This window comes from Gouania willdenowi, chromosome 20, assembly GCF_900634775.1.
Source record: "Gouania willdenowi chromosome 20, fGouWil2.1, whole genome shotgun sequence".
NCBI classification, from domain to species: Eukaryota; Metazoa; Chordata; class Actinopteri; order Blenniiformes; family Gobiesocidae; genus Gouania; species Gouania willdenowi.
Genome location: NC_041063.1, coordinates 10,837,662 through 10,849,894, shown reverse-complemented (window position 1 = coordinate 10,849,894; position 12,233 = coordinate 10,837,662). Strand labels below are relative to the sequence as shown.

At 40.3% G+C, this 12,233-nt stretch overlaps 1 protein-coding gene across 8 annotated transcripts in view; it reads left to right on the top strand.

The window, feature by feature from the left end:
* The window catches only part of myo3a (myosin IIIA), a 79,245-nt gene that overhangs the window by 65,608 nt on the left and 1,404 nt on the right, over window positions 1–12,233 (top strand). For all 8 annotated transcript variants that reach the window (XM_028434496.1, XM_028434497.1, XM_028434495.1 and 5 more), the window contains 8 exons: window positions 1,890–2,052; window positions 2,134–2,220; window positions 2,305–2,428; window positions 2,505–3,651; window positions 3,741–3,885; window positions 8,211–8,302; window positions 8,964–9,004; window positions 10,714–10,995. In XM_028434496.1, the coding sequence (XP_028290297.1) occupies window positions 1,890–2,052; window positions 2,134–2,220; window positions 2,305–2,428; window positions 2,505–3,651; window positions 3,741–3,885; window positions 8,211–8,302; window positions 8,964–9,004; window positions 10,714–10,995 (2,081 nt within the window). The remainder of the gene's footprint in view (window positions 1–1,889; window positions 2,053–2,133; window positions 2,221–2,304; window positions 2,429–2,504; window positions 3,652–3,740; window positions 3,886–8,210; window positions 8,303–8,963; window positions 9,005–10,713; window positions 10,996–12,233) is intronic.

Below are 12,233 nucleotides of genomic sequence, written 5' to 3'. Positions count from 1 at the left end.
CATACACAGTTCGAGTATACATATTAACAATGTCACCTGTGACCCCTGGATGACCCGAGAAAGGTAATAAGTTCTGGGGTCATCAAAGGCTCAGTTCTTACAGAATCTTCTTGTGTGAGCATGAGGATTCTGAGTGCCAGAACGCTCTGGCGGTCATTCGGAATTCATAGAACCGTAGTTACATTCATAACTCTTGTTCTATTTGATCCCTGCTGACCACCACAGGTCATGCTGGAAGCAGGTCTTATCTAAGCGTAGTCATGAGGAATCCCAGACACCAACCTTACCGAGAAGCCTCTGAAGATTGAAGGATCACGCCTAGGTTAATGGGGGAGTTAATGGACATTCTAAAACCTGCAAAATGTACAAGGCCATGAGGCAGCAGCACATGTTTCCACCAGGGATACACTAACCCCTTAAGGGCATCCCAAGATGTAGACACACTCCTAATAGAATGACAATGCACTTCCGATGGTAGGAGGAAATTTTACACCTGATACAAACAGTATCCATGATCCAGCGGGATAAGCGCTGCTTGGAGAGTGCAGAGGCCTTGTTGGAGAACAAACAAAAAGCAGTGCAGACGTAATTCAATATGAAACCTCAGAGCCCTTACTAGACACAAGAGTTCAGGCCTGTGCCCACCCTTGCTTGATGGAGGTTCATATTGTGAAGCTGTATAGGCTGAATAAAACGTGAATTGCTAGCCACAACCTGGTGTAGTTGTTTCTCAAGCGGGCTCTGAGGCTTCACCTACCAAGAACTCCACGAGCCACAGCATGGGACCTGCATTTAATGCTGGATGACCTGAGTCAGCATCTCTTTGAGCCCCTGGCAAGAGAGGAGCAACAGTGGGTGTCGCCTAAGACTGTGTTTTTACTCACTATTAACTCGGTGAAGCGTGTCAGCGAGTTACACGCACTTTCTGTCAGCCCATTATGCCTGAAGTGGACCCCGGATGGTACAGGTGTCACTTTATAGCCAAACGTTGCTTTTATCCCCAATGTGCTGTCGAGTTGTGCCATTGTGGACTCTAGCATGTGGGGCCGATATTGCTGCCACATACACCTTTAGAGTTATTGGACCGAGGAGATCGAGGAGAGACTGCAGGAACATCAGAACCGTGGGAACTGAGCAGTTAAATTTATGTTGCCCTCCTGTGATTTCATATGTATTAAAAGCTTCTCCATATTTTCATTTATTGTGTTTAGGTCGAATCTTGTGTTTGTGTTTTTTAAGGTATTTTGATGTCGGCAAATCATAATTGTTGACTAAATATTTACTAATGCACATATTTCCCCAGTTTGTTTTTTTTTTTTTTTTTAAACCCCTTCTTTATTTTTCAGATAATATTTCAAGATGTAAGTCCTTGTTACTAATCACTGTAATGTAATCAATCAGTCTCACTATTGAAGCAAAATAAACAACAAAACCAAGTTTCTTATTACTTGTGCAGAAAGCCCAACCCCCCTGTTTAAAAATTGTTAAGTCGTCCACCTCTAGCGCACCACCGCTGTCTTTTACCTCAGTGGTTTAGTGGATGGGTTTGGTTGTATTAGCTTATAATGAAATGCTCATCGGTGGAAAAAACACCTGCTGTACATCTTGGATTGATTCTAACACATTGCTGGTAGGAATGACACAGCATTTTGAGTTTGAAATGATTGTTAATAATAAGATTTCTTTAAAGGATTGAAGTACATTTATGTCATAAATTATGAGTAATATATCGACAGATGACATAATTACTACAGCACATCAGCAGAACATTTGCGGATTCAGTAAAAGTTAAAGAAATACTAGACTATGGTCATTTCCTAAGTTGTCACCTGAGCTTGTACTGAGAGTAAAATAACTTTTGTCGTAATATCAAATATACTGGCCCGCAGGTGTTCCTAAAGTACTACCACGTAGAACATCTGAATCTGATGGTGCAGCAGGCCACACAGCGGATCATCTTGCTCCAAGCTAGCATTCGAGGCTGGCTGGGCGTCAAGAGATACAAGCGAATAATAAAAGAGCGGGAACAGAGCGCTTTAGTGCTGCAATCAGGTGAGTAAATCATAGTGAGTAAATGCAGATAAAATAAACGGCCTTTTGACGTGCCGTAATCAGACCCCATTTAATGTTTAGCATACAGGGGTCATAAGGTTCGGAAAAGAGTGGCTGATGACAAAGGCAAAGCAAAGTTTGAGGCCTTCATCATCCAGTTTCAGACTGGTAAGAACTGTTCAAGATGGAAACAGTTTTTCTACACATTTAGAGCATGTTTAGAATGTGTGAATTACCTTTGCTCTTCTTTAGCTTGCAGGGGCTATCTTGCAAAAAAGAAATTGAAGTTGCTGATAGATGAGAAAAACATGGCAGCAACAAAGATTCAAGCTCGATACAGAGGGCACAAAGAAAGGAAGAAGTTCCAAGAAACACGGTATGAAAAGAAATTAATTTACAAAATGCAGCACTGACCAAACAGCTTTGAACAGATATTTATCCATTTACTACAGGGAAGCCAAGGAGAAAGAGGAGAACGAGAACGCTCTTAAAGAAAAGGAGGAAGCATTGGCAGTAACAGAGCAAATCTCCAATGAAGGATGTTCCTCTTCATCAGAAAACAAAGCAATGACTGAGGAAGATGATGAAACTAAAGCTGCTGTGGTTCTCCAAAGCAACTTCAGGGGTTACAAAGAAAGAAAAAAGTTTAAAGAGCGTAAAATGACAAAGGCTGAAGCTGAGCTAGAAGATACAAACACAGGGGTGGATGAAAACCAAGAGCAAGGAATTGAAAACAAAGAAGAACAGATCATGGATAAAGATGAAGATGACGAAAGTACCTATAAAGCAGAAGACAATGATGACAGCGATCACACCCAAGTGCCAGAGGACGATGACCATACAGAAATTACGGAAGAAGCTGTGATTGGAGATGCAGATGCTGAAATGAAGGAGGAAGAAATGACTTCTGAAGATATGACTACCAGTGCACAAGAAGTGGAAGAAGTGAAGGCAGCAACTGTTCTCCAGAGCAACTTCCGAGGTCACAAAGAGAGAAAAAGGTTACAGGAAGAAGGTAAAATCCCAGCTAGGAAGCAGAAGGCGGACAGTCTTCAAAAAGACATGGAGGATGTAGAATCAACAGAAGTTGAAGCAGATGTTTCTCCATGTAATGACCAGGAGGAGGCCAGAGCAGCAGTGGTTCTTCAAAGCAACTTCCGTGGCCACAGGGAGCGCAAACGCCTCGAGGACGAGGGAAAGATCCCAAAAAAGAAAAACAATGAACCTGATGTTAAACCAGAGTCACCACGTGATGAGGAGGAGGAAAAAGAACTTCAGGGAAGTAATTCTCAAGTGAAGGCACAAGAGCAGAATGAGGAGAACCTTCAGAGTAACCAGGAGAATCTGAAAGCAGAGAACGAAGCATTGATGAAAAGTGAGGAAGGAGCCTCTGGAGAAGCGACTAGTGAGGACATCATTGAGGAAGCCTTGGATGTCACTGATGTAGACATTGAATGTAGAAACGAAACAGAAGCAGAAGAGCAGGCTGCCGTGAAGATCCAGAGTAACTTTAGAGGATACAAGGGCCGCAAGGACCTAAAAGCTAAAAAGCAAAAAGTGCAACATGAAGCCAAGAGAGTTGAAAGCTTCTCTAAAGAGGTGACATACTTTTATGTGCAGACTAATGTCTTATCTTAATTTTCTAACCATCTCCAGTCATCAATATGTTCCTTCAATCTCTTTAACAGTTTGCTAATAATTCTGAAGAGTTTCTTGTACTGCAAAAGAAGTTGAATGAAATCATCCAGGCACATCAATCCAACCCAGAAAACAATGGCATGTTTGTGAGAGGCAAACCAATGAATGGCTACTCCCCACAGCAACAGCAACCGAGTAAGATAACATGGATTGATCCAGAAAGAAACAATGACAAAGTAACACATTGAGCTATGCATTTTGGTTTCAGCTCACACATCATAAACTGAAGGTCTACAAATGTTTGAGGATATTTTTTTTTATGTTTTGTCAAATACATAGTAGTTAAACCTTGATCTGAGCTTTGCACAAAAAAAGTAGTACAGCTGAATCACTGAAAGATAGAATTTAAGCCCTTATGCTTTTTTAATTTCCATGCTTGATGTGCAAAATTCCTTCAGTTATGCTCACACTTTCACACTCAAAGACATACTGACTTTATATGCACGTTATCTCAGGAGAGCCTGATCTTATCCAACGACAGCTTTGTCAGTCATGTGACTTCATTAAATCATGAAGCAAGTGCCTAAACAGGAAACGCCTCTCTGTCCTGACGTGTCATCAGAAACAGAATTTGATCTGCACAGGTGATTGCTGTAATTACTTTCAGGATGCTGAATGAAACACGGAAGAAAGAGCGAGGAGGTATTGAAAATTCAGCGTCTTTGCAAAATGAAGCTGACGGCTGAAAGCAGCAATGCCAGGTTCAGGTGGCTCAAATAAATAATGCAATTATAAGACAGGAGTATCCATCCATTCGTCCCTTCATCCATCCTAACACTTACCCACCTACCCATCCGTTCCAACGATCCATCCATCAATCGTTCATCCATTCTTTCATCAATCCATTATTCATTCATCCATCAATCAGAATTGACCCTTGATGGTTTGTGAGCCCACCTAATCTGTCTAGCGTTTGTACAAAGCTATATTCCAGTCTTCCAACGGTGATAATAATGATAATTAAAAAAAACTAGGAGGGTTTCAACCTTTTAAATACTACACAAACTGCCGTAAAATAGGCTGACCGGATGTAGACGCGTTTCATGCATTTGTTGAAAGGATCCGAAAGAATTGGGCAGTGACAGGGGGTACAATTAGAAAAACTGAGTTAATTTAAAAAAAAAAAAAAAAACCAATAGTGAGAAACTAATTAAACTCCATATAAGGTCGCTAACACAAACATGTTTACTTTCCGAAGAAGCTGGACTTGGGAAGACCCCTAAACTCTTAGGTTCTCTTTGCTTTTTATACTTGCTCAGGTCCTCCATACCAAGCAAAGTTCTGTAAACAATACTGATTACATACTGTGTGCGACTGTTTTTCAGCTAAACTGAGCCTCGTCTTCAAATTCACAATGGCCATGGTCACATGATGTTTTTTTAATTCAGAATTAGTATTCTGAATTAAATTATTTGGAATTTAAGTATTCTGCTACTTGTTTACATGTAAATAGTAATTCAGAATTGAGGTTTACATGGAAAACAGGTTTGTTCAGCTTTATTCAATTCCGCTTTAGGTCTGGGGGTTGGGAAGGGTTCTGATTGGACAGAGGGAGAACGTGACGTATTACATCTATCGGGAAAAACACACAACGAACCTTTTATTGTGGGCTCCACTATTGAAGACCACATAATAAGAACTGCTTTCACTTTTATTTTGGTTGTAGTTTTGAAGCAGCAGCTCGACCATAACGCATGGTTTCACTTTGGTCCGCTGAGCAGGAGAAGGGAGATAGGAACAATCGCCGGTAATTAAAGCCCAGTAAAACTGCAGAAAACCATAACCAGGAATAAATATTTGCTTCCTGGTAAAGATAGTACCTCTAATAACCGAAACAATGATAAACTTGGTGATATTACAGCCTTTGCATGTAGTACGAGGCTGCATTTACTCTGTCTCCGGGTTTTAGTATCACCCGTCTGATGAAGCCTGTTCCATTTGCTAACATCCATGTGTGTAATAAATACATGTGAATGTCTGAATGTTTATGCTTTCGTCTATCCACTCCTTTCATTATATATCTATCTTCTAACGCTCTTACTAAATAAATAGTCTAGGCTCTAGTCCTGGCAGCATCTTGAATTATGTCGTCATCACGTGTCATTGCGACTGGCCAAGCATGCGCAGAACGGCCGGAATTAAGTTAAACGTTTACAAGATAGAGGAATTATTTAATTCGGAATTAAAATCGTAATACACCGGCCACCTATTATGGATTTCAGTTTAATTCGGAAATACATTTGCATTGAGAATTAAGTGTTTACGAGGGAATTAAAGCTCCCATGCAAACATGGCCAATGTAGTTTTATTTCACGTAGTGATTCACAGTGTACAGTCCTCCTGTAATTCATACATGTTTGACCTTTACAAGCTTTTCTCCAGCAGTGCTAATTGCTTCAGGACAATAAGAATGAATTATTTGTGTTATTTCCAAGGGCAACACCAACCCATTTCTCATTCGTCCATGCTAATCTGTCCTCATGAATGTTATTCATATAATAAAGCCAATTTACAATCATTTCTGGCGCACACAATGAAAGTCAAGTCATGCCAGTCACCTTGGTCCTCATGGGAAAGGTCAATAAATGTTAATCATGTTATGAAAGCCAATAATTTAGAAGACAGTGAGTGAAATTGGCTTCCCTTGTTAAAGCAATGCAAAAAGCCCTTTTGGGAACGCTATTCAATAACATGACAAACTTTCACACACCTTAACTTGAGCGCTCATAGTTATATTGGGTTGTCCTATAACATGAGCCGAGGTGAATAATGAGCCCCAAACAAAGGTCACACTTAACATGTTTGTAATTACAATAACACTAACGATGGATGTTGTTTGGGCTTATTATGATAGATGCCAGATTAAAAAACACTTTATAAAGAGTGAAAAGTGAAAAATTGCCTCAAAAAGACAGACAACTTTTTCATGACTGTTGTATGAGCAAATCGAACACTGATTTTCACATATTTATCAGACTCTTTGTTTTACATAATGTGCTAGAAAAGAGGTCACTTTACGCCTCAGGGTAAAGTCTATTGAGGCAGCTCGATAAGTACAGCAAAGCTATTGATCGGCCTGGTGTCAGTTTGTACTGCAGCCGGTCGACTAACTTACTAACATGAAGACAGGGGATCATAAAGGAGAGCTCAAGAACTTTATTTTCACACACATGTTTGACTAAAGCTGATTAATTTTGGCTGAAATCCTACGAAAAACCCATTACTCATTAAAATCAACATGTTTCTCTAAGTCTTCCTCATCTGATTATGTGATCAGGCCATCCAGGTAATGTAATCTTTATTTTTTGATAGTCATAGTTTTAATCATCCTGCTGTTGTTTACATTTAGTCTGAAACCCTATTCGCACGGGATTAGTTTTACCTAGGGACCACATGCGATTTGTAATATTTGCGGAGAATGTCTGTGATGTTAATCCTGTGCGAATCGGCCATGTCAGTAGTTTGTAAAGTAGAAATTTCCCAGCAAATTACCTACTATATTTTGCTGAACTACGAGGTCCTGTGATAATACTAATATGCATCTCTGTGATTTGGACAGAAATGGGCGTTGTATTGTTTCCGGGACGCATGTTCATTTACTTTTAAGGTTTCTTCTCGCGTCCAGTGCCTTCTTTTCTTCTTAGCGTCCACCATGTTGAAAACAATGTGAGCGAATGTTACAGGAGATGTCTGTAAATTTCAGCAAAATCTCAGGCTTTGGTTATCCCGTGCGAATACGCCGCATAAAAAGCAGAAGTTGGGGGGGGGGTTATTTATTTATTACACGGGGTCCCCAGATAATACTTATCACGGGATAATTGAAGCCTGAGATTTTGCTGAAATTTACGGACATGATGTCAACGCGCTGCGTATTACTAACATTTGCTCACATTGTTTTCAGCATGGCGGGCGCTAAGAAGCCCAGGACCCAAAATGTTTTCTAAGCACTCCAATGCAGCCTTCATGCGTCCCGGAAACAAAACAACGCGTAATCACGCATCAGGTCCCGCCCATTTCTGTCCAAATCACAGAGATGCATATTCGCATTGGATTAGTATTTTCACAGGACCATGGAATTCAGCAAAATATAGTAGGTAATTTGTGGGGGAATTTTTGCTTTACAAATTACTGACGTGGCCGATTCGCACGGGATTAACATCACAAACATTCTCCACGATTATTGCAAATCGCACGTGGTCCCAAGGTAAAACTAATCCTGTGTAAATAGGGCTTTAGTCTAAAGTTTCCACTTTTCAAACAACGCTTTCATGTCCTAATCTATCAAGAAGACATTCAATGAATTGTAGCAAATATAATGCATAGAGAACACATCTGAATTTAGACACATCAGATTGTGAAGTATAATGTATATAAATTGTAGTGTGTGCTAAATATGATGTATAAACATTTCCTTTTCACTTGCTATTGTAGTTAATCCAACTGATTCTGCTGCTTTTCAGATGAGAAGAGATTGTCTAGGACCCCTCGTCGAACTCAACAGCCAAAGACCCTGAACACACCCGAGGACTCAACCTATTACAATCTGATTCATGTGAGTCACTCAGGAACTCACACACATTTTACTTTAAATGTTAACAGAATATACAGTATACCACCATGCTGTACTGGTGATTTAGTTTTCAATACTTGTTTCAGTTTAGGTAATTTTTTTTTTTTTCCATCAATGGGAAAAACAAATCCCATATCCAGCACCAGATTTAACTAAACTACTGGTACATAGGATTCACTGATTCTGTGTTTTGTTGTTGTTGGTTTTTTGGGGGGTTTCTTTTTACAAATGCGATCACATTTGGTAAATCTGTTATTTATACCCGCTCACCTTGGTCAAGGCCGTGGGGCTCAGGGGAAACATATGTAAAAGCAGAATGCAGCAGGTAAGGGTCTCCGGTTAATCATTTACAAACATGTTGGTTAAATGGACTGCAGCACACACAGGAAGCCCACACGTGATTAGGGAGAACGTATTCTCTGGGGCTGGGTGCAGTCAAACTTCATTTTTCTCACTATGACCTCTATGAATCCTACATGTCCATACTATATATAGCCACTTAGTTAAGTTAAGCCATTAGCATAGCTAAACTGATTCAAATAAAAACATTCAAAGTCCATCTAAATTACTTTTTGCTACTTTTTTTCTGCCTCACCTGCCTATTTTCATAATTCAAGGGACTATTTTGTCTCTTTCTTCACAGCGGTCTGTCCAGGATGACAAACGCAAGCCCAGAAAAGAAAAGTAAGTGAGCTTTTTCCATATCAGACTAATTCTAACAATGGGCCAGCAGCAGTATTATGTTATTACTAGATTTGAAATCAAACAATGTATTTGTAAATGTGTGTATTTTTGCAACTAGAATAAAAGTCTCATGAAAATAAAATAAAGATAACCAAAAAAATTTGATGTGCATCTCCGCAACAGTGTGTTTGCGCATGCAAGCGGGTACAGATTGAGAAACGTATGCATGGGCCAGATGGTGCACATACCCACCAAAATGAGGGGGAAAGATCAGCCTAACAAGCAGGAACCAGGGAGCTCTATCACTTCCCACACACACAGAGACACACACACACCCAAAGGTAATAATCTGCTCAAAGATAAATAAAGCCAGCAATGATCAGCAGCAGTTGAAGTGCATCATTAGGAATACGAAGGTCACCATGAATGATCACATCCCTGACTGAACCTGACAGCAGAAGAGGAAGGGAGTCAGGGAAATGCAGATGGTATGGAGTGGGAAGATGTGTATAAGTGATAAATGTAAAGGGGCGGGGATTCACAGAAGAATAACTAAAGGCAGAATGAGCTCAGATGTCTACGTTATTTGTGTGTAGATTAGAAGGTATGGGTGTGGTGTGGGTTTCTCTATGCTCAGAAGAAAAGTTTTAGAGGGTATCACAAATCGAGTAATACTGACCACCCTACCCCACCCCATTAGCCTATGAAGCACTGCTTTGCACATGTGCTACTTAAAGGGTCTGTTGAGATTTGTTCCTATAGCAATGTAAAAGACGAATGTAAAGTTAACAGTGCTCTTTTATCTGGGAGCTTATGGGGCCAGGCAGCATGCTGCCAGGAACAACTACTGTAAACAACTACTACTACTACTAGTAGGTGTTCCCTAAACTAAACTGTTACCAAGGTTGTTTTGTTTATTTAGACAAGGTTTTTCAGGAAATGTTTATCTCCTGACATGTTTCAACTGTCAACTGCCAGTCTTCATCAGAGGAGTTCTGCTGATCGCCTTTTTATGCTTCCTTTGAAGTTTCAGTTGACTTCCGTGTAATAGTAGAAACATGTCAGGAGAAAACCCTTGTCTGAATGAATGAAACTTTATAACTTAACATACTATTAAAAAAATAAGACAAAATGAATCTTGCCACTGTATTCTTCAATCATTTTAGGCAGTGGCTATCCGTACGGTTGTCGTATCAATATACCAACATTCTATCTATACGCAGCGCCCAATTTCACCAGTTTAGGTCACGTGATGGGTCAGTTATTGGCCAGTTTAGGTCGTGTGACTAAGACTAAACCTAACCCTAACCCTAAGACGCTACGCACTTGTACTTCGGTAACCGTACCAATAGCAGCAGAGGTTGTCCGTACGGCAACCGTACAAATAGGCACTTTCATCATTTTAAAAGTCACTTCTCCCAAACCAAGACGTGGAGAATGGAAAAGTGCTGAGTAAATCATTCACATTTCAAAAGTGATGGTGTGGATTTTCTGCTGCACTTCATCTCAGAAAGAGTTTTGCCCAATCTAACTGTAAATACAAGAACAGATGACAAGTGTGTCCTTTAAGAGGAATGGGTTTGAAAACAACATCCTAGAAACTTGAAGAAGGATTGTTTATTGACTGAGTGTCTGCTACGTTTGGAATTTGTTGAGAATACCTGTAAAATTAGATTTACACATTCAAACTTTCTCTGCCTGTCTTCTAGCTGTGGAAAAATGTTGGATGTAGATGACGAGTACTACCAGACCCTCTCCACCAGCCGTTCTGAGCCCTCCGTCTCCACAGAGTACCAGCCATACAGCAGCAAACCTGAAAGGACGCAGTCTATGGACAGGAGTCAGTTTGTAGACAGCCGTGTGTCTGTGGGCAGAAGGCAGACGATGGACAGTGTGCGTTCTAGAGAGCAGAGACCACCTACCCACAGTCGACCAACCAGGGAGAGAGCCGTCACTGAACCACAACTTTCCAACCTTGATAAAGACAACAGGTATATCGCAAAGTCCTGGGGAGCTGCTGTCATGTTTGGATGTGCTCCTGCTTTATCACAGACCAAACCTAATCAATGTGTCACCATCCAGCTCTGTTGTGTGATTGATCTAAGCCTGATGCTACATGAAAGGTGTTAATGCCGTGCGATCGTTAAATAACTGAATTTGTCGAATTCCAAAGTAACTAAAACCCCAAAACATTTTTTTTCCTGCTGAAAACAAATGTATTTGTCTATGACAGCGTTTCTCAAATGGGGGTACGTGTGCCCCTAGGGGTACGTGAAGGCACTACAGGGGTACTAGAGAGTGAAAGAGTGGAAAATAAACAAATGAAAGTATTAAAAAGTTTGGACTGATAATCATCATAACAAACAAATAATCTTAATTAGAACAAATCAAGATGATGCCTGGAAATGATAAAAACTATTGAAAGAATTGTATTCAATAGGCACTAAATACTGGTGTACTATTAGTGGTTACAACCACCTAATAATAGTCACAGTCACCACCTAATAATGGTTACAACCACCACCTAATAATGGTTACAACCACCACTTAACAGTGGTTACAATCACCACCTAATAATAGTCACAGTCACCACCTAATAATGGTTACAACCACCACCTAATAGTGGTTACAACCACCACCTAATAATGGTTACAACCACCACCTAATAGTGGTTACAACCACCACCTAATAGTGGTTACAACCACCACCTAATAATGGTTACAACCACCACCTAATAGTGGTTACAACCACCACCTAATAATGGTTACAACCACCACCTAATAATGGTTACAACCACCACCTAATAATGGTTACAACCACCACCTAATAATGGTTACAACCACCACCTAATAATGGTTACAACCACCACCTAATAATGGTTACAACCACCACCTAATAATGGTTACAACCACCACCTAATAATGGTTACAACCACCACCTAATAGTGGTTACAACCACCACATAATAATGGTTACAACCACCACCTAATAATAGTCAGAGTCACCACCTAATAATGGTTACAACCACCACCTAATAGTGGTTACAACCACCACCTAATAGTGGTTACAACCACCACCTAATAGTGGTTACAACCACCACCTAATAGTGGTTACAACCACCACCTAATAGTGGTTACAACCACCACATAATAATGGTTACAACCACCACCTAATAATAGTCACAGTCACCACCTAATAATGGTTACAACCACCACCTAATAATGGTTACA